The sequence below is a fragment of the Salmo trutta genome, chromosome 33 (assembly GCF_901001165.1).
Source record: "Salmo trutta chromosome 33, fSalTru1.1, whole genome shotgun sequence".
NCBI lineage: Eukaryota > Metazoa > Chordata > Actinopteri > Salmoniformes > Salmonidae > Salmo > Salmo trutta.
In genome coordinates, this window is record NC_042989.1 from 13,086,845 (window position 1) to 13,109,336 (window position 22,492).

Genomic DNA, 22,492 nt, shown 5'->3' on the forward strand with positions numbered 1-22,492 from the left:
ACAGCTCGAGAGGCAGGAGTCAGATTCACCCAGCTAGCTGTAGAGGCAGAAGTCAGACTCACCCAGCTAGCTTTAGAGGCAGGAGTCAGACTCACCCAGCTAGCTTTAGAGGCAGGAGTCAGACTCACCCAGCTAGCTTTAGAGGCAGGAGTCAGACTCGCCCAGCTAGCTGTAGAGTCAGGAGTCAGACTCACCCAGCTAGCTTTAGTGGAATGGTTACTAATCACCAAGGCTTCCAGAGGTAGGACTCACATGCTATTCCAGCCTTCTCTGGGGGCAAAGCACTGAGACTCACCTAAACTCTTTGATGAATGTTAAGACTCAAATTCACCCTGTCAAATCAAATCCAATCAAGCTTTATTGATATAGCACATTTCAGACATTGCTGCAACACAATGCATTTCACAGGAAAATAAACATGCATAAAAAACAATACAAAATAAAACTGAAATATTTACTACACAACAAACATCAAAAGATAAAAAACAAAAGAATAACAATAAAACTTAAATATAAAAAAGCACACTAAGGAATAGCAGAGCTAAAAAGGTGTGTTTTAAGAGCCCTTTTGAATATGTCCACAGTTTCAGCCCCCCCTTATGGTGAATGTACACCAGATGTGGGAAATTTCCGCTTGCGGCTTAGGCAGCCCATTGTGACTCGCTTGTGGGTGTGGGCGTGCTGGCAGCATATGGCAGCATGTTCAATTGTGCGTCAAGAATTCAGCATAGCAAGTTTGTATGAAGGTCTGGTTATTAAATGGGTACATAGTTCAATAGTAATATCCTCTTAAACGTTCTGGTGACAAACTAACTTTGCTGCCCTGTTTCCAATTGTCCACATGGCTGGGAGAACCTATTCAAGTAAGTAAATACATTTTGAAAATGTAAAAAAATGATGTATTATTAGCTAACTAGCTACAGTGCAGGCTAACTCAAATGAGCTGCTAAATGAGCTAGCTAGTTGGCTAGCTAGCTATCTAGCCAACTTCACATACTCTATAGATAGCTAGCTAAGTGAATGAAATATCACCATCTACCTAACTTCAAATTAGCTAGCTATCTTGGTGTATTTATCACTGTAAAAAACGAACTCCAATCGCATTTGTAGGTAGCTAGCTAACAGCCATGGAGGAGGGTGAAAGGATAGCAGCCCCAACTGTCAATGAGAGAGTAGGCTATTCTGGATAGGGCAGGTACTTTTGTGTAGTTCCTGTCCCTAGAAGTGAGGATGGAGGTAATAGTAACATAATATTCAGTGCGGTGTAATCTGACTATAATGAAGTCTGTTTCTTGAGGTTTTCTGTCCTCAGATAAAGAGAGCTATGAAAGCCTGTCTACATATGAAGAGGTCCCAATGAAGAGCAGTAGCCTTCACAGTCCTAGTCCTGGGGACTTAAAGGGGTACACATTTTAGTTTTTGCCTTAGCATTGCACAGCTGATTCAAATGATCAACTCATCATCAAGCTTCAAGTGGTATTTATGTATTCATTTGTGATGCTATCCTTGATATGATCCTGCTGTTGTCACATGCTACACATGCACATGTGTGCCCATGCATCTATCAATCCAATGTTATCATGATTTGTTATCAGGGATATTATACTTTAGTAATCCACAATGACCTGGTGATGTAAAAGTCTAATAATTACATTGTCTTCCATATTCCTACAGATACCTTGTAACTGGAGATTCCTTCAAAGTGATTGCCTACCGTTAACATGTAGGGCACTGCAAGGTTGGGTGACCAGGGTCATCTGGGACTGCCTCCTGGAGGAATTCAGATGTGTGAAGGCTACCTGTGTCCTGCGTAACTTCATGAGGATGGACACGAGGACCATGAGTGGATCTGCAGCTCGCCGCCATGTGTCAGAGGAGAAGTCTGCTGCTCTGCAGGATGTTTCAAGGATGGGGTCCAACAACGCAGCAAAAGAGGCAATCCGTGTGCTGGAGATCTTCAACTCCTACTTCTTCAAAGAGGGTGCTGTTCCCTGGCAACACCAGACTACACTATGCACAACCAAAGGCTATTTTAAGAGCCATTCACATTGCAAGAAGAGTATTCTTCCATTTACTTAGCTATGTCAACTGCAGTTATTCAATTCCCAGTTTCTCTCCCTTTTATTTCTGCTTCTCAGGTAAGGGTGTGATGTCTGTAAAAAAACAAAACAGGCTATTTTAAATCACCCGTATTGAAAAAATGTAGAACAATTAGACAACCTATAACCCACACCTACACACTCATGTATCAATCTGATTGATTGATTGTGTTGTGCAGTAAGCAGGCTCAGGTGTATAACCATGGCTCCTTCCACCTTAGGCAAGAGGGCCAACCTCGGAGAATAGCAAGACACTTCATTATTTCTATAACTACGCTATATTGTTTGTCCTTGTGTGTCCGTTCATGATTCAGATTCCTGTTGAACACTGTCCCTTTAACTACCTTATTTTCTCAATAAGTCTCTCCTTCACTTCATCCCTCTCTCCTCTTCTCTCTAAATCCTCTAGGTTATATCAGCTGTGTCGGTGAACCCCTCCCACATCTGAACTGGCTACATAGAGGTCACAGCATGATCAGAGGTGAGAGGTCACTTGGTCAGGTCAACAGGAAGTATTATTAAAGAGATGCTTTACTTTGAAATACAGATAGAGATGTAGTAGTCCCAGAGTTAACGATCCAAGGTCAGTTTTGCATTTCACCTCCTGATTATTATGATGACTAACAATGTTAGAATAAAAAATGAAAACACAAGGCATAAACATGCTATATCTCTCTCCCTCTGTCTCTCGTCTGCGGATATGTTTTGATGTAACAGAGGATGCCAACCCCCAGTTCCATCGTTGCCACCTCACCCGCTTTTAAGATAACCTTCGGGCCGACTAGAGACACTATTATGTAATTGTGATGAACTGAGAGAATATTTGGGTTGCACTGTGATTCATTAATCATATGCTGCCTTCCCTGCTCCTATGTTCTTACCTCTTTCCCTTTCTGTCTTTTACACCTCTCTCACCACCTCCTCTTTCTTCCTCTGTTTTTATAATGCACAACAGATGTGCATTGAAGTACAGATTGAACTTGTATTTATAATTTTACAATTATAGTATTTATAATGCTTGTATTTTATAACACTTGGATAATGAACTGCTTTCAATAAAGTGTTTCACATTCTCTACTGGATGAAATGAAGTCTCTCATTTGATGAAATACTCCACCTATCCTGTGTTTATCAGATCAATGCAGATGAAGGGCATTAGATATTGAGATGAACCGGTTTTACAGTATTTACATGATGCATAGGAAGTGTAGTGTACTGTTTTTTTAATGATATTTCTGTATATATGAATTACAAATCAGACTTTAACTAGTTCAATCCTGTTTCTAGTCTATTAGTTACAATGTTTAACCATTGATGTCCCAGGACCAAGATTGGTAAACACTGTTGAAGTGTATAATTGTAATACATAAACTCAGCAAAAAAAGAAACGTCCCTTTTTCAGGACCCTGTCTTTCAAAGATAATTCGTAAAAATCCAAATAACTTCACAGATCTTCATTGTAAAGGGTTTAAACACTGTTTTTCATGCTGTTTCAATGAACCATAAACAATTAATGAACATGCACCTGTGGAACGGTCGTTAAGACACTAACAGCTTACAGACAGTAGGCAATTAAGGTCACAGTTGTGAAAACGTAGGACACTAAAGAGGCCTTTCTACTGACTCTGAAAAACACCAAAAGAAAGATGCCCAGGGTCCCTGCTCATCTGCGTGAACGTGCCTTAGGCATGCTGCAAGGAGGCATGAGGACTGCAGATGTGGCCAGGGCAATAAATTGCAATGTCTGTACTGTGAGATGCCTAATACAGCGCTACAGGGAGACAGGACGGACAGCTGATCATCCTCGCAGTGGCAGACCACGTGTAACAACACCTGCACAGGATCAGTACATCAGAACATCACACCTGCGGGACAGGTACAGGATGGCAACAACAACTGCCCGAGTTACACCAGGAACGCACAATCCCTCCATCAGTGCTCAGACTGATCACAATAGGCTGAGAGAGGCTGAACTGAGGGCTTGTAGGCCATGTAAGGCAGGTCCTCACCAGACATCACCGGCAACAACGTCGCCTATGGGCACAAACCCACCATTGCTGGACCAGACAGGATTGGCAAAAATTGCTCTTCACTGACGTGTCGCGGTTTTGTCTCACCAGGGGTGATGGTTGGATTCGCATTTATCGTCGAAGCAATGAGCGTTACACCGAGGCCTGTACTCTGAAGCAGGATCCATTTGGAGGTGGAGGGTCCATCATGATCTGGGGCGGTGTGTCACAGCATCATCAGACTGAGCTGGTTGTCATTGAAGGCAATCTCAACGCTGTACGTTACAGGGAAGACATCCTCCTCCCTCATGTGGTACCCTTACTGCATGCTCATCCTGACATGACCCTCCAGCATGACAATGCCACCAGCCATACTGCTCGTTCTGTGTGTGTGATTTCCTGCAAGACAGGAATGTCAATGTTCTGCCATGGCCAACAAAATCCAATTGAGCACGTCTGGGACCTGTTGGATTGGAGGGTGATGGCTAGAGCCATTCCCCCCAGAAATGTCAGAGAACTTGCCGGTGCCTTGGTGGAAGAGTGGGGTAACATCTCACAGCAAGAACTGGCAAATCTGGTGCAGTCCATGAGGAGGAGATGCACTGCAATACTTAATGCAGCTGGTGGCCACACCAGATACTGACTGTTACTTTTGACCCCCCCCTTTGTTCAGGGACACATGATTCCATTTCTGTTAGTCACATGTCTGTGGAACATGTTTAGTTTATGTCTCAGTTGCTGAATCTTGTTATTAACATACAAATATTTACACATGTTAAGTTTGCTGAAAATAAACGCAGTTGATAGTGAGAGGACGTTTCTTTTTTTGCTGAGTTTATGTGCAGACACAGCATCATACAAAGACTGGAATGTGATACTCCTGGTGTTCGATATGACTGAAAAATAATCTCAAAGACAGTCATACCTGAACTGTACTTTTATTTGCCAAGGTAGAGTACATGATCAGTGAATATATTAAATGTACAGGCTACAATGTGGGGATCTCAAGCATGGTAATAACTACATGTATATACGACTTGGATCCTTGGCACAAAGTTATATTATATTCTACTCAATCCATAGGCATTAATGTCATTCAAACTGTTTTGAAGTTGATATAACTGGCTATGATAGCTGAGGTTCATAGCTAGGTTCTGAACTAATATGTATACTAAACGTTTGGGTCCATACACAGATCGGCTAGATAGCTAGCTACACATCCATAGGCATACAGGTACTTTTATCCTCCACTGCACAATAAGCAAGAACATAGCTAGCTACGTTATTTCATCTATCTGCATGGAAAATATCAGCAAAGCAAGCTTACAAAATTGTACATTCAATTTGCAGTAAACGCTTTAGCTATCTAGATTCTTTACATCCACTGTTTCACAAGACGACAGCCTGGTTTACAATTTCATACTCCTGTCATAACACCCATAAAGCTAGTCAGCTAGCTTGCTATATCGCAATTTTCATAAAACGGCATCATGTGCTAGTGTATCATGCCCGTAGGTTCTCTGGCAGGCTATTCTTGAGGATGGGGGCATAGTAACTAAAAGCTCTCTCTCCATGCCACTTGGTCCTAGGCTTTGGGATAGTTACAAGGCCAGTGCCAGAGGACCTGAGGGACCTACTGGTTACGTAACTAAAAAGCATGTCTGACATGTATTGGGGTGCATAAACATGGATTGATTAAAAAACCAATAAAATAATCTTAAAATGTATTCTAAAACTCACAGGCAAGCCAGTGCAGACACTTAAAACCGGTGTAATGTGTTCTCTTCGTCTGGTCTTAGTCAATACCCGTGCTGCAGCATTCTGTATGTTTTGCAGTTGACCAATGGCTTTCTTGGGTAGACCAGACAGGAGAGCATTACAGTAGTCAAGCCTGCTTGTAATACAAGCATTGATGCGTCTCTCTGTATCAGCCTGAGAGAGAAATGGCCGCACCTTGGCAATGTTCCTCAGGTGGTTAAAAAGCTATTTTGGTCACATTCCTAATGTGTGATTCGAAGAGGCAGGACTTTCAGACTCTTCTCGCTCTTTGAGGCAGGACATTGAGTGTGATCAAAGCACAAATATCTTTGGATAACTCTATAAAGTGTCAAAATGCCTGATTCAGAACTGCTGCAGACAAAATAGCCCTCAAAAATTGTACATTAAGTTGATTGCTTGTTGTTGCTGTTTTTCAGATCCATTTTATGCCCAAGTTATTTATTCAGTATTTATTTATTGTTTCGCTATTTGTGGTGTTGTAAAACCAACCCATGACTTAGGAGATTTGTTTTGTTTTGTTTTCTTTGTTTTCTTTCAGCCATCAATGAGTTCCCAGAGGATGTCTTCACCACCTACCAGCGCACCAGAGGAGCTGTCCTGCTGCACATATTTGCGGTAGGAGATTGATGTGTGTGTGTGTGTGTGTGTTTAACACCATGTGGTTCAGTAAATCAGGCGTGTGTTGTTGACTGTGTATGTGTGTGTATGTGCATATATGCGTGCACGTTTCTAGCTTACATGTGTGTCCATCCGTGCACACATATCTTTCCAAAAAGATGACCCTGCTGTGATGTACTGGTCCGTAGGCACTACTAGACAGTATGTTATCCTCAGTCCTGACGTCTTCATCCGGGGAAAAGTGGTGCGGCTCTGTGATAGACCTTTTTTTTTAATACTCTGTGTCATTGTTTGTGACTTGTTATCTTCCTATCCGGTGATGTCCTGGGCTGTGCTGTGAACAACACGGGTTGGTTTGTACCCAGCCCCAGCCCCCTCTGGGCAGAGCCTGTCATCGCTGCCTTACACAACAAAAGGCACATCAAACATGCAGCCTCAGTTGACTCTCCTTTTTCTTTGGGGGGGAAAGACAACTTTCTACTTTCTGAGGGTAGGATAGAGAATAGCAGGATGTGTGTACAGTGAGGCTGATTTAATTGCGTCTATTCTAACTCAGTGTTGTTGTGTAGTAGGGTGTTCACTGTGCACAGCACAATTTCCTCTTTAACCCTCTACTCTTCTCTCTCTCTCGTCTCTCTTTTTTCTTGTTCTACCTCTCTATCTCTCTCACTTTTCTACCCCCCATCTCTCTCTCTCTCTCTCTCTCTCTCTCTCTCTCGCTCTCTCAGGCCCTCTACATGTTTCTGGCCTTGGCCATCGTCTGTGATGACTACTTTGTGATGTCATTGGAGAAGATCTGTGAGGTGGGTGAATTGAGCTCCCAATAGCAATCTCCTCTAGGCCATCAACCTCCTTCCTCTCCCTACGTTATTGACGTGTTGATGTGATGTGTTTGTGTGTCGATATTTGATGCACGAGGCTTCAGTGTGAGACTGTGCTTCCTCCCTCGGTGTGTTTGTCAGAAACTGGACCTGAGTGAAGATGTGGCAGGAGCTACTTTCATGGCTGCTGGCAGCTCAGCACCAGAGCTGTTCGCTTCAATTATAGGTGAGATGGGCTCATACTCTCTCACACTAGCACACTTACAGTATATACTGTACAAGTGCAAACATGCTCACCTACAAGTAGGTGAAATACATTCAGTAGTATGTAGACTGTATGTTCAATGCACTATGTCGGTATATAGGTTTCCGATCAATGTTGTTAAGAGGTGATCATATTTGGAGATAATTGCCTCTCTTTCTCTCTCTGTCTGTCTCACGCTCTCCTCCCTTTCTCTCTCGCTCTCTCTCCTCCCCCTCTCTCCTTCTGTCCTGAAGGTGTGTTCATCACTCATGGAGACGTGGGTGTTGGAACCATAGTGGGTTCAGCGGTGTTCAACATTCTATGCATCATCGGTGTGTGTGGAATCTTCGCTGGACAGGTGTGTGTGTGTGTGTGTGTGTGTGTGTGTGTGTGTGTGTGTGTGTGTGTGTGTGTGCACGCGCATGCGTGACCCCCATGTGCCTCAGTCTGTATTGTTGCACACTGCCAGAAGGGGACCATTGTGTCAATCACAAATTATTTGGGGCTATTTTATGCCCGAAATAACTCATTCAGTATTAGATGTATACAGGCCTGGGTTGTTCCACCAATTTGGTGCATTTTGAAAAGTGTAACTTGGTCAAATTTGTTTGGGATTTCACCTAATTGTAACACTCTGTCATAAAGAGCACATGTTCAACTTCATAAAAAAAAACATGTTTTCCCATCTCAAGAGGCTAAATAACAAATTGACTATAGTTATTGCCTGTCAAGTGCCAAATAAGGTAACAAGTTTGACAGTAACAGGGTTGACAATTTCTTCTTAAATCAGCAATGAATCCGCTTGTGATAAGTGGAATGGAGGCTTGTTGTGTACAAAAGAGATGGGCAATTGAACGCTTGCTTCACAATTATTTTATTGTTAAAACATTTCTAACCTTTGTATCTATGGGTAACAGTGTTGATGTGTTATACTCGACCCACTCAGTTTTCCGCCACCAAACACCAGGAAAAAAAACATAAAGAGTAGAACCAATCTACCTGCTTTTACTGTATGATTTTGCTATTAGATGTTGAATGTTTCTTTAAAAATATATATTTTAAAAGGAATAGTTTTACCATATTGAAACAAGAGTTCCGTTCAGATGTAAATGAATCACTAATCACATCAAATCAACAGTATAACTAGGGCTTTACAATGATAGTGAAATTTGAAGAAATTTGGGGATTAAGTGGGTTAAAACCTTTTAGAAGTGACACAGTTGACGGAGGGACATGTCAAAATGTTGGCACTTTAGCAAGCCTTTATTCATATATATTTGTATTTTTTAAAGTAAAGATGAAAGATTTATTGAATAATCCATGTGTTCTATATTAAAGGCCACTTCATTTAATATATCAGGCTTTTAAAATGCAATATTGGTGCACAATTTCTACTTAAAATATCAAAGGGATGCAAAAGGCACTCTTTTAGTGGAATGACCCGCCTACTGTATTACACACATTTCGTTTTCTTCCTTTTGTGTACCAGGCAGATGCCCACATTATCTTTTTGTTGTTGCCAAAAACAACAAACTGCCAGGATTATGTCATCATGTTTTTAAGCTGTGTTTTGTCTGATAACTGCTGCGCAGCAAAAAGCCTTACGGGTCTGGTTGCATTTAAAGTGCTGCCTGCAGCCTAAAAGACTCTCAACTGCTTTTGACAGGACAAGCGTGCACAATCCTGTCACTAGTTGTCACTACTTGTCATTAGTCACTAGTTACCACAGCCACAAAGTCAAAATTGGCTATATTACAAAAATGTATTCAAAAAAAAAATTGCTTTTTGGTCTCAATTCAAAGTCCAGGTAGTAGATAATGGACCCTAACATATATTTATGTAGTTTGATGCTGTATATTAACTAATATACATGTGTTCTAACTAGGGCTGGGCGATATGGCCTAAAAGTAATATCTACATTTTTCTCAGAGGTTTGGATGATTCACGATATATATCTTGATTTTTCTAGTTTTTCTCTTAATGAATTAAAAAAGGCCAAGACATAATTCTTAATTGAATTTTCTTTATTAAAATAAAAAATATATACAAGGCCTCAAGGCCTACAGTGAGGGAAAAAAGTATTTGATCCCCTGCTGATTTTGTACGTTTGCCCACTGACAAAGAAATGATCAGTCTATAATTTTAATGGTAGGTTTATTTGAACAGTGAGAGACAGAATAACAACAAAAAAATCCAGAAAAACACATGTCAAAAATGTTATAAATTGATTTGCATTTTAATGAGGGAAATAAGTATTTGACACCCTCTCAATCAGAAAGATTTCTGGTTCCCAGGTGTCTTTTATACAGGTAACGAGCTGAGATTAGGAGCACACTCTTAAAGGGAGTGCTCCTAATCTCAGCTTGTTACCTGTATAAAAGACACCTGTCCACAGAAGCAATCAATCAATCAGATTCCAAACTCTCCACCATGGCCAAGACCAAGATTGTAGACCTACACAAGGCTGGAATGGGCTACAAGACCATCGCCAAGCAGCTTGGTGAGAAGGTGACAACAGTTGGTGCGATTATTCGCAAATGGAAGAAACACAAAAGAACTGTCAATCTTCCTCGGCCTGGGGCTCCATGCAAGATCTCACCTAGTGGAGTTGCAATGACCATGAGAACGATGAGGAATCAGCCCAGAACTACATGGGAGGATCTTGTCAATGATCTCAAGGCAGCTGGGACCATAGTCTATAGAAAACAATTGGTAACACACTACGCTGTGAAGGACTGAAATCCTGCAGCGCCTGCAAGGTCCTCCTGCTCAAGAAAGCACATATACATGCCCGTCTGAAGTTTGCCAATGGACATCTGAATGATTCAGAGGACAACTGGGTGAAAGTGTTGTGGTCAGATGAGACCAAAATGGAGCTATTTGGCATCAACTCAACTCGCCGTGTTTGGAGGAGGAGGAATGCTGCCTATGACCCCAAGAACACCATCCCCACCATCAAACATGGAGGTGGAAACATTATGCTTTGGGGGTGTTTTTCTGCTAAGGGGACAGGACAACTTCACCACATCAAAGGGACGATGGACGGGGCCATGTACCGTCAAATCTTGGGTGAGAACCTCCTTCCCTCAGCCAGGGCATTGAAAATGGGTCGTGGATGGGTATTCCAGCATGACAATGACCCAAAACACACGGCCAAGGCAACAAAGGAGTGGCTCAAGAAGAAGCACATTAAGGTCCTGGAGTGGCCTAGCCAGTCTCCAGACCTTAATCCCATAGAAAATCTGTGGAGGGAGCTGAAGGTTCGAGTTGCCAAACGTCAACCTCGAAACCTTAATGACTTGGAGAAGATCTGCAAAGAGGAGTGGGACAAAATCCCTCCTGAGATGTGTGCAAACCTGGTGGCCAACTACAAGAAATGTCTTGCCTCTGTGATTGCCAACAAGGGTTTTGCCACCAAGTACTAAGTCATGTATTGCAGAGGGGTCAAATACTTATTTCCCTCATTAAAATGCAAATCATTTTATAACATTTTTGACATGCGTATTTCTGGATTTTTTTGTTGTTATTCTGTCTCTCACTGTTCAAATAAACCTACCATTAAAATGATAGACTGATCATTTCTTTGTCAGTGGGCAAACGTACAAAATCAGCAGGGGATCAAATACTTTTTTCCCTCACTGTATTTGTGCAAAACAAATTAACAACACTGCTTGCCAGGCTGTCATCATTGTATGCAAATCAAATAAAAAAATGTAATGAAAAAATGTATCCCTAAGAAGAATTTGCACAATAATAAATCACATTATAAAATTCTGTCAAACAAAATATCTTCCTTTACTTTGTTCTTCACAAGTTTCTGGCGAGGAACACAACCCTGTGTCACGTTGGTATGAGGGATCGAGAGACAGGCGCAGGAATGCGTAATAGGGGTTTCTATTAAACCCAAATTACGGCATGCTGTGTAAAGGCATGGGGACGAAGATCAAACAAACACATAACAAAACAGGGTAAAAAGACAACAAAAGAGAGAGGAGTACCTTGAATAAATTACACACGCGCACAATGATTAACACACAGGACGAGACCCGTAATCATCTGCACAATCCACAATGGCACGAAAGCCAAAACACACAGCACAGGTACTCACACGCACCAACGGATAATGTAACAATAATCGAAAGCCCAATGGAAACCAAAGGGCACACTTATACAAATACTAATCAGTAGGAATAGGGGACAGGTGTGTGTAATGAAAGTTCCGGAGGGTTCCGTGACACTCCCTCTCTCTCGCTCTTTCTTTCTCTCTCTCCTCTCTTCTCCATCTCTGTTCCCTTTGTCTCGTTCTCTCTCTCCTCCAGGTGGTATACCTGACTAAGTTTGCAGTGTTCCGTGACTCGCTCTACTACACCCTGTCTGTGTTGGCATTGATTGCAGTGAGTAACTGATCATCTCATCCCTAGTCTACTTTACATAATGAGGCCATTCAGACTGTCTAGGCCACTGAGCTCATAGATGGTTGTGGGGAGGAGATTGTTCTAGCAGCTGCTTGTGTGTGTGTGTGTGTGTGTGTGTGTGTGTGTGTGTGTGTGTGTGTGTGTGTGTGTGTGTGTGTGTGTGTGTGTGTGTGTGTGTGTGTGTGTGTGTGTGTGTGTGTGTGTGTGTGTGTGTGTGTGTGTGTGTGTGTGTGTGGGGTTCTCTGTAATAATGAGAACTGGGGATATATGTATCAAGCATCTCAGTTTGGAGTGCTGATCAAGGATCAGGTCCCATATGCCCATGTAATCCTATTCATTGTGATCTAAATGGCAAAACTGATCCTACGTCAGAACTCCTACTCTGAGACACTTCATAAATACGACCTCTGTATTGTACTGTAGAATACACGGCATACCCTTTCACACTATCATACTTTACATAATGAAGCCATTTAGACTGAGAGCCCCTCTAGTGGCTTTTTAACCTTCATTTACTGCCATTTACTGAGAAAGAGAGAGAGAGATGGCCTGGAGATCTCACAGAGATAGAGACTTTAGAAACTCTAGACAGCACTTCATACTGTGTCATTGCTTTTAATGTAAACCGTATAGGAACTGTTCTTTGTGCTACTTTCTCATAGCCATCTGTTTGTGACATTAACTGCACCCTTGATGCATTTCAACAACAAGTTTTTCTAAGTTTGAGTTTCGAGTTTCTTTATAAGAAAAGTAAAGTTGATGCTCTTTCCCCTTGAAAGTATGGACGTTAGTGTAAGTATTTTTTCCCTGTTTCATTTTCTTAGGTCATTTACGATGAGAAGATAGTGTGGTGAGTAACCTGATGTGTGTTTCCTTGTGTCTCAGCAGAAGGTTTGTGTGTGTGTGGATGTGTGTGTGTGTGTTGTGTGTGTGTGTGTGCGTATGCGTGTACGTGTGTGTGTGTGTGTGTGTGTGTGTGTGTGTGTGTGTGTGTGTGTGTGTGTGTGTGTGTGTGTGTGTGTGTGCGCCTGCAGACATTCTGACTCTTCTCTGTCTGTCTCTGCAGGTGGGAGAGCTTAGTGCTAGTACTGATGTACTTTGGGTACATTCTGATCATGAAGTGAGTTCCACTGGGACCTGTTCCTTCCTGCCTCAAACACACACACACACACACACACACACACACACACACACACACACACACACACACACACACACACACACACATACCTGAGCACACGCTACAAATAGAACAATCCACATATATAGTATATAATATAAGTTGAGTATAATGTACTGTGTATTAACTCTCAACTTTCAACTGAAGATGTAAACCTTTTCTCTTTTCTCGCATCAGATTTAACACCAGCATCCAGAACTATTTCACAGGGAAGGAGGACAAGAGCTTGGCCAATGGTAACACAGTGATCAGCAGCGAGCTGGAGGATGGTAATGCTTGTTATGACAGTTACATATGGGATGATCCGTCCAAGCCGTTACTTTCTCCAGGTAAGGGTAACCAGGCAGGCTTTATGTTTTCCTCTCATCCAACCCTCTGGCACTCTGACTGGCCTTCTAGCAAAACAACTACTCTACTGTATCTGCCTATCCTGGCAAACCTAGAAACTACTCTGAGCTTCTACTCCTGGCTCTTCCAATCTGGTTTAACATTGTCAACAGTCCTCTCCACTATCTCCTCCACTATCTTCATTCCTCTTTGTAAACTCTCAGCTCTGATCCTTCAAACAGTTACATACATATATTCTCTTTTACTCTATTTTAGACTTTGTGTCTTTCTCCGAGTGGCTGCTCTTCTCTCAGTGATAGAGGCTGTGATATATTTCAGAGGTCTCCTCTCCTGTCTAGTAGACTCAAGCTGAACTTGTGCTGCCATGTGGCAACCCTGTCGCTACTGTAGCAAAGCCTGTCTGTTTAGCCTTACTAAACCTACCTGCCTGCTGTGACCTGGTCTGTGAGCTGGTGACATATGTTGCTGTGCTGTGTAGTGATGTGGTTGTGCTATGCAGTTCTGTGTCTCGCCCTCTTCTGCTGTGTCAAGTGTAGCCCATTATTCCAGAGTCACAACATGTACATCAGTGGAGGCTGGTGGGAGGAGCTATAGGAGGATGGGCTCATTGTAATGGCTGGAATGGAATCAATGGAACTGAGTCAAACATGTGGTTTCCATATCTGTCATTTGTTTGATACTGTTCCATTCATTCCATTCCAGCCATTACAATGAGCCCGTCCTCCCATAGCTCCTACCATCAGCCTCCTCTGATGTACGTGCATGTGTAAGGGTGTGTGAGTTGGTGTTGGTGCGTAGCTGTGCAGGCATTTATATGTCTGCGTGCCTGTATGATGTGTGTGTGTGTAGCTGTGCGTGCTTGCATCTGTGTGAGTGTGCGTCTCTACTATACAAGTGTGTGTGTATATTGAAAGAAAATCTGTGTCCTGGCAGTTGGCTCACTCCCCTGCACCTTGGGGGTGATTTGTGAGGTTTTATTGTTTGTCACACACACACACACACACACACACACACACACACACACACACACACACACACACACACACACACACACACACACACACACACACACACACACACACACACACACACACTGAAGGTTTTAGTGTGTGTCACTCCGGTGGCTGATGATCCCATCTGACAGCGTCTTCAATGGGCCTTGAACTGGGCCCATTGGGACTCACTCTGCTGCTGTCACGCCACCACTTTAATTGTACCTCCTGACATACTGTAGACCTTCGGGCTGGTATGTGAGTGTGTGTGTGTGTATGCGCGTCCTTGCATTCATGTGTTTTCGTGTGTGGGTGTGCATGAGAGAGAGGCTGGTCTGGCATGTGGGTGTATTAGGCATGTGTGCCAATGTGGGTTCCTACCTTGTGGTTGTGTAATGCTTCTTCTTCTGCTGCTGCTGCTTCTTCTTCTTCTGCTGCTGCTGCTTCTTCTTCTTCTGCTGCTGCTGCTGCAGCTTCTTCTTTTTTTTCTTCTTCTTCTGCAGCTTCTTCTTTTTCTTCTTTTTCTGCTGCTGCTGCTGCAGCTTCTTCTTCTTCTTCTGGTGCTTGGTGTGTAGAGTTAGTCCAAAGTTACTTTATGCATCTGTCTATGCTGTCTCACCATCTCTGTGTCTCCAGTGAAGCCCACTAAGATGTACAGTCGTGGCTCTGTGGTGATGGTGGATGAGATGATCAACTCCAGCCCTCCTAACTACAGTTTCCCAGACGCCGGCCTGCGCATCATGATCACCAACCATTTTGGCCCCAAGACACGACTCCGCATGGCCAGCCGCCTCATCATCAATGAGGTGGGCGAGGTCACTGGGGTCAAGGGTTAGGGGTCAGAGGATACAGGGTCAGTCAGGTGGGTCAGGCTGAGGAGCTTTGGCACAGAACCCAGATATGTAGTTGTTACAGAAGGGGTTAAAGTTTCCCAAGGGGTTGACTTTTTACATTGGATAGAAGCCGGGCCAATTGGAGAGGAGCTCAGTTAAAGTGATTTACTTAGAAGTGTAGAACGTTTGGCCAATCAGAGATTAGAGAGAAACTACAGTGTAAGACGATATGCTTTTGTGGAAAGGCCTACTAGAGAGAAGTACAGTTTAGAACAATTTACTGTTGTAGAAAGCTAGGAGAGAAGTACAGTTTAGAGTGATAACTAGCCCACTTAAGTTTTGATAGGTGGCCTGCATGCTTCAATCGTACTTGGCACATCATATAATCACTGTATGTGTCTCTATTGGTCAAAATATCCTGGGGGATATTCATCATACTTTACAAGTTCATAAAGTCATTGCTCAGAGTGTGTGTGTGTGTGTGTGTGTGTGTGTGTGTGTGTGTGTGTGTGTGTGTGTGTGTGTGTGTGTGTGTGTGTGTGTGTGTGTGTGTGTGCGTGTGCGTGCGTGCGTGCGTGTGTGTTTGCGTGCATGCGTGAGCAGCAACAGAGGCTGGTGCAGGCGTCTAACGGTGTGGACAACGAAACTATGGTGATCACTGATGGTAAACCTGAGACCTTGGAGAACGGCACCATACCAGAGGACAAGACTGCTGAGGAAGAGGAGGGAGAAGCCCTGAATTCACCCTTCATCATCCCTGGTGGGTGGGTGTATGCGTGCCTGCATGCATGTATGGGTGTAATAACTTCCATTACATTGGTTGGTACACCAATAAACTACTTTCACACCCTACTCAAACTGAACCCTCACCCCCTTTTTTGTAAGGAACATGAGCTGCTATTTCTGGTTCCCTCCACCAGGGGGCTGCATGGAGAAGGTGAAGTGGCTGATCTCCTGGCCCATCCTGCTGCTACTCTACTTCACTGTGCCAAACTGTGCCAAGCCTCGCTGGGAACGCTTCTTCATGCTCTCCTTCTTCCTCTCCACCGTGTGGATCGCCGTCTTCTCCTACTTCATGGTCTGGATGGTGAGACACGTTGGAGATTCTTTAGAGCTTACGTGTCTCTGTCGTTTTGTGGGAGACGCAAAGAAACGTTTGATTGTTTTCGTGAGTTGAAAAGTCCCAACTTTATAGAAATGGTCAGTGACGAGATTCCACGATAACCAATCGGGTAGGGAAGCTCTCTCCTCTAGTCGTTAGCAAGCTTTGACACTGTGCTGGATATACTACGAACCATGCTACCATGCGTTTTGCATGCTATTTGGAAGATTTCTGTCTAATCTGTTACATGTGTGACTGTGTGTGCAGGTCACCATAATTGGCTACACTCTGGGCATCCCTGATGTGATTATGGGCATCACCTTCCTGGCAGCTGGCACCAGTGTCCCCGACTGTATCGCCAGCCTTATTGTTGCTCGTCAAGGTACAGCACCACTCTCCCCCCTCTCTCTCTCTCTCATCTTCACATTTTTGAGTACAGTACCAGTGTACAGTATACTTTATGGTCTCTACAGGATTTTCCATATCTTAATATCTTAATCTCGATCTCTCTCTAGGTCTTGGGGATATGGCGGTTTCCAACACCATTGGTAGTAATGTCTTTGATATCTTGGTGGGACTGGGGCTCCCCTGGGCGATACAGACTATGGCTGTGGACTATGGCTCTGAGGTAAAGGAAGCACATCCAGGAACTGTTTGCCCTCATGCCTCTTGATCTCGATCTAGACCTCAGATTATTTATCTCACTCCCTCTCTATCTCTCCCTCTCTCTCCCTCCCTCTCCACCTCTCCCTCTCTCTCTCTCTCTCTCTCTCTATAGGTGATGATCAACAGCAGAGGGCTGCTCTACTCTGTGGTGCTGCTTCTTGGCTCTGTGTTTCTGACAGTGAGTTAAATGAGATATTTCTCAATTTTGAACCTTGCACTCTCTCTCCCACTCTCTGTGTGTGTGTGTGTGTCTTTCTCTGTCCCTTCCTCTCCCTCTCCCATGATCTCTGTCTCTTACACTGTTTCCTCTCTCCCTCTGTGCCCTGCAGGTTCTGGGGATCCATGTGAATCATTGGAAGTTGGACCTGAAGCTGGGTGTGTACGTGCTGGTGATGTACGTCATATTCCTGTGTTTCTCCATCATGATCGAGTACAACGTCTTCACCTTCGTCAATCTGCCCATGTGTCTGGAGCAGCTGTAGGACGGCCACTGGACCAGAACAGAAGTCCCTGCTGAGTTATAGACTCACACAGCCCTCTGGATCTAAACTTAATCACTAACTAACACAATCATTTCTATAATTTTACATTCCCACATACACTTCTTTTACACACCCCTTTCCCATTCCAGACGTAATTGTCTGCTCTTACTATACCCCTTTTTACATTCCTTCACTATCTATCCACATTGTACAGTTCCCTAGATCTTTACATTCATCCAAAATATCCTGTCTCCCAAACAACACCACCTACACATGCTTTTGTGCTGTCAATTAGAGGAGGAGATACCAACAGAACCGTATGGATTCTCCTTACTAACTCAGAGGAACGGGTGGCTACTCTGTCTTTCCCTGCAGAGCGCATCTCACCATCAGAAGGAAAGAAACACAGCTCACCTCTAAACAGAACCCACCTGGTTGAAACTCTCCTAGTCTCCACAACATAACCCTGGACCACCATGACACTACCTTCCTCCTCTGTTTGTATCTCATCCGGTCTGGGAGTTTTTTTTTGGTCAGGCATCTCACCGGCATCCAACCCTACTAAAGAAAAGGACCTGAGCTGCCCTCCGTATATTTATGAATTCTTCATTTATTGCCATTTTGATTTATTCTATTATCGTCTTTCTTTGGAAGGAAAACGAACATGCATTTCATGAACATATTGCACTTTAGATGTTTCGTGTGAAAATAATTAGAGTATATATATGGCATATAATATATTATATTTTTACGGTTCAACGTTCTAGTTCCTCCTTTGTGTGGTGCAGCAGTAAGGAGAGAAAGGGAGAAGGCAGCATCCTCTCTCTCTCTCTCTCTCTGGCAGGGAGAGGAGAGTCCAGGGGAGAACCTGTGTTTCTTCTGTTTCTGGACACTCTCCAACTGCAAGAAACTGCTGACCAAGACAAGACTGATACGCCATGTTCCGTATTTGAGTGTGAGTGGAAGTAGGTGAGAGATTGCAAGAAAGGGAGGGGAGTGTCTATTAGTATTCAGCTCCACTGTGGAGAGGAGAAAACCTCTTGGGAGACTGTGTCCCCCTTGGTACTTGGTGGATGATGATTTTACAGATAGCTCGAGTGTACAGTGAACAGGACTTGGGCCCTTTGGCTGAGGAAAAGCATGGATTTATTTTGGCATACTGTTGGAGGTTCCAGAGCCAGGCTCGTCCACCTGAGTCATGTTGATTTGTTTCAACAACAAAAAATATTGTGTATTTGATATCTTCAGCTCCTAACAAGGCCAATGCTTGTACTCTGTTCAGTTCCCTCTACTCTCTGTGCACCAGTCTGTCTGTCTCAGAGGGCTGAAGAGCTGCTGCTGCCCCCCAGTGGTCTAAACAGAGTGGATCCCTATGCCACTGGCTGTGGTTGCTATGAGAGAGTATTATTGTGACACAAACCAGGAAGGATACGACCACGACTGGGACCATGGATGTGCTGCACAATGGCACACTTATTTATGTTGTGTGTGTGTGTGTGTGTGTTTATGTAAATATGACCCGTCATGCACAAGCTGAGGTCCTCTCGTTGTGATCCCAGTGCTTCTTTTCTTCTGCCAGTCGGGCAAGGTGGGATGCAGTTCCTGCGTAAATGTTTTAAACTGCTTCCTTCTCTCCCCCTTACCCTGCCCCAAATCATCCTTCTCCTCCTCCTTCGCCTCCTCCTGGCTCTCTCTTTCTCTGTGATTATGTCTTCTCTAAATGCATGATGGGACGCGAGGCAGTGTTTATTTATTGCTCCCCCAGAGCAGAAGCTTAGCGGGATGGGATAGGATCATCACCCTGTTCGTCCATCCGTCGACCTCCAAATATTGGCAGCTACGAGTCGATTCGCCCTCTGCCCATTTGACTGACTTCTTGACCTCGTTATGGGTCGTGTTCATCGGGGCACACAAAGGAAAACATTTTGAAACTAAAAGGAACATTTCTTATAGGATAAGTGTTTAGTAGGTGCTCCCTGTTTCAGTCAGTTTTCTTCTCTTTGGTGCCTAATGAACACAACCCAGTTCAGAGGTCGCTGTGGGAACAGAGGGTGGAGACTGTATCAGTGTCAGTCGTGAGTGTGTAGGGTGTTGGTGGTGTATCAGTGTTGAAAAGTGTTGTCACTGTTTTCTGTGTTGAAAAGCAGACATTGGATGCAGTGTGTGGTATATATAATATAAACACATGTATGCAATCTCAATAAAAAGAGGACCAGGTAAGGATGATACAGCATATTATGCATTACAAATTGTTTTATTGAAGATGCTGAAGGCATTGATACTATACAAGTACAAGCAAACACTTATGCACACACAAACACACATGCACTTGTCAAATGTTTACTCCATACTCACACATGCTTACGCACGCACGCACGCACACACACTCTGGTAGTTGCTGGTGCAATGACAAATGAACTCAACCCTGTTGTGTTATGTAATATATAATAAAATATGCTATTTAGCAGATGCTTTTATCCAAAGCGACTTACAGTCATGCATGCATACACTTTACATATGGGAATCGGACCCGCTATCCTGGCGTTGCAAGCGTCATGCTGGGATGGGAGCTCTACACCTGTATTTGTCTTGTGCAACTCTTCTGAACTCCAAGGACATTTTGAAAAGTAGTCTTGGTGAAAGTGGCCATATCTTACACTTTTAAATCTCACTTCATTTATTAGATTCCTAAAACGTTATTCTATTCATGTCATGGCAATATCATTTTTGCCATGCGTTTTAGTTGTTATTACCTATTAACTAAGGGATGTGTATTGTGTAATTTTAACAATACATTTTGAAATGAATGGAATAGTAGATATCTTTAGGTTTAAACATGTATTATCACTAGGTGGGGATGAGGCTCTCCTGTAGGGTTATATCCATGTTGTCAGTGAACACTGCACTATACTGATGTGTATTATAGCTCTGTATACATACACAGTGTCATATCTCACTAGATACCCACTGCTGTTGTTTACCTTTGTCAAAGAGAACTTGAGTGGAAGTGACCATAAACTTGACTGCACTGCATAGCGTGCATGAACACAACACACAAACACACATTCACTTGTTCATTGCACTCACACACACACACACACACTCTTTGTTTCTGTTGTTACATACACAATTATGTACAACCTCTTGAGTAAATGTGACCTGGTTCACTGTGAGCGAAGGGTCATAAGGTCATTCATCCAAATTGATAAAGACCTTTTGGTATAGAGTTATTAAGAAAACAACTTCAATTTAAGACATTGGTGTGTAACTTGAATGTATTTGTCTTGCTATAAGTGGATGTATCCAACCAATGCATTTTACTGTAAAGCAATAATCATCAACATATTTTAAAATAATTCTGTATATTGTTATATGAATCATGATTATCTAAAGAATCATATGGTGGACACATTAAATAATACTGTTCATAAATGCCTATGGTTCTCTCTAAATTAATTTTTTTGATCCCGTAATGCATACTTATTTTATGGTTGATGGCTTGAATAAGTTGTATTGTTATGGAATTGACTCCACTGTGAGATCAAAGATGGTTTAGAAAATCTGTGGTGAGATTTCTGATCCAGTATTGTCTATATTCTCACAAAAAGAAACCCCAAATATAAAAACAACCAAGGTAAGTGACAATGATTCATACGCAGACTAGATGACTGACGGGGCACTATTTTGAAGCCACTGCACCTCCATCTTTGCACTCCCCAACCATTGTAAATAATAAATAAATGAATGTCTACATTTGTTTTTGCCACGTTAATTCTATAACAGACACCTTTATGCATCATTTTCAATGATATTATGCAAGCTAAATATGCAAAAAAGAAAATGTTTTCCTTAAAGTATCATTTTTAGGAAGTATACTATTCTCAATACAACAAAAACATACTTAAATACATGCATGTCCTTCTGTCCTGAAACATTTAATTGAAATACTGTAGAATTCCATTCATTTCTATGGAGGACTACTTCTTCTGAGGAGTGCCAATATGGCCGACCGGTGGCTTCAAAGCCTCTCATTGGCCAATACATAGGATCAGAAATCCAGGGTATATACAGTTGAAGTCGGAAGTTTACATAAACAAGTTTTAATGACTCCAACCTAAGTGTTTCAACCACTCCACAAATGTCTTGTTAACAAACTATAGTTTTGGCAAGTCGGTTAGGATGTCTACTTTGTGCATGACAAGTCATTTTTCCAACAATTGTTTACATACAGATTAATTCACTTATAATTCACTGTATCACAATTCCAGTGGGTCAGAAGTTTACATACACAAAGTTGACTGTGCCTTTAAACAGCTTGGAAAATTCCAGAAAATTATGTCATGGCGTTAGAAGCTTCTGATAGGCTAATTGACATCATTTGAGTCAATTGGAGGTGTACCTGTGGATGTATTTCAAGGCCTACCTTCAAACTCAGTGCCTCTTTGCTTGACATCATGGGAAAATCAAAATAAGTCAACCAAGACCTCAGAAATAAAATTGTAGACCTCCACAAGTCTGGTTCATCCTTGGGAGCAATTTCCAAACGTCTGAAGGTACCACGTTCATCTGTACAAACAATAGTGCGCAAGTATAAACACCATAGGACCACATAGCCGTCATACCGCTCAGGAAGGAGACACGTTCTGTCTCCTAGAGATGAACGTACTTTGGTGAGAAAAGTGCAAATCAATCCCAGAACAACAGCAAAGGACCTTGTGAAGATGCTGGAGGAAACAGGTACAAAAGTACCTATATCAACAGTAAAATGAGTCCTATATCGACATAACCTGAAAGGCCGCTCAGCAAGGAAGAAGCCACTGCTCCAATTCCGCTATAAAAAAGTCAAACTACGGTTTGCAACTGCACATGGGGACAAAGATTGTACTTTTTGGAGAAATGTCCTC

At 42.8% G+C, this 22,492-nt stretch overlaps 1 protein-coding gene across 2 annotated transcripts in view; it reads left to right on the forward strand.

Annotated features, from left to right (window-relative positions):
• slc24a4a (solute carrier family 24 member 4a) overlaps positions 1 to 21,337 on the forward strand; it is a 74,433-nt gene extending 53,096 nt beyond the window's left edge. Inside the window, exons 3-17 of one of the 2 annotated variants that reach the window (XM_029729837.1) lie at positions 6,426 to 6,502; positions 7,234 to 7,308; positions 7,468 to 7,552; positions 7,825 to 7,928; positions 11,890 to 11,964; positions 12,810 to 12,835; positions 13,052 to 13,105; positions 13,343 to 13,494; positions 15,142 to 15,311; positions 15,942 to 16,098; positions 16,259 to 16,425; positions 16,708 to 16,822; positions 16,956 to 17,068; positions 17,219 to 17,284; positions 17,436 to 21,337. In XM_029729837.1, coding sequence (XP_029585697.1) covers positions 6,426 to 6,502; positions 7,234 to 7,308; positions 7,468 to 7,552; positions 7,825 to 7,928; positions 11,890 to 11,964; positions 12,810 to 12,835; positions 13,052 to 13,105; positions 13,343 to 13,494; positions 15,142 to 15,311; positions 15,942 to 16,098; positions 16,259 to 16,425; positions 16,708 to 16,822; positions 16,956 to 17,068; positions 17,219 to 17,284; positions 17,436 to 17,588 — 1,589 coding nt within the window. In that variant the 3' untranslated portion in view covers positions 17,589 to 21,337. The remainder of the gene's footprint in view (positions 1 to 6,425; positions 6,503 to 7,233; positions 7,309 to 7,467; positions 7,553 to 7,824; positions 7,929 to 11,889; positions 11,965 to 12,809; positions 12,836 to 13,051; positions 13,106 to 13,342; positions 13,495 to 15,141; positions 15,312 to 15,941; positions 16,099 to 16,258; positions 16,426 to 16,707; positions 16,823 to 16,955; positions 17,069 to 17,218; positions 17,285 to 17,435) is intronic. The other variant, XM_029729838.1, reaches the window with a different exon arrangement.
• The last annotated feature ends 1,155 nt before the right edge of the window (positions 21,338 to 22,492 follow it).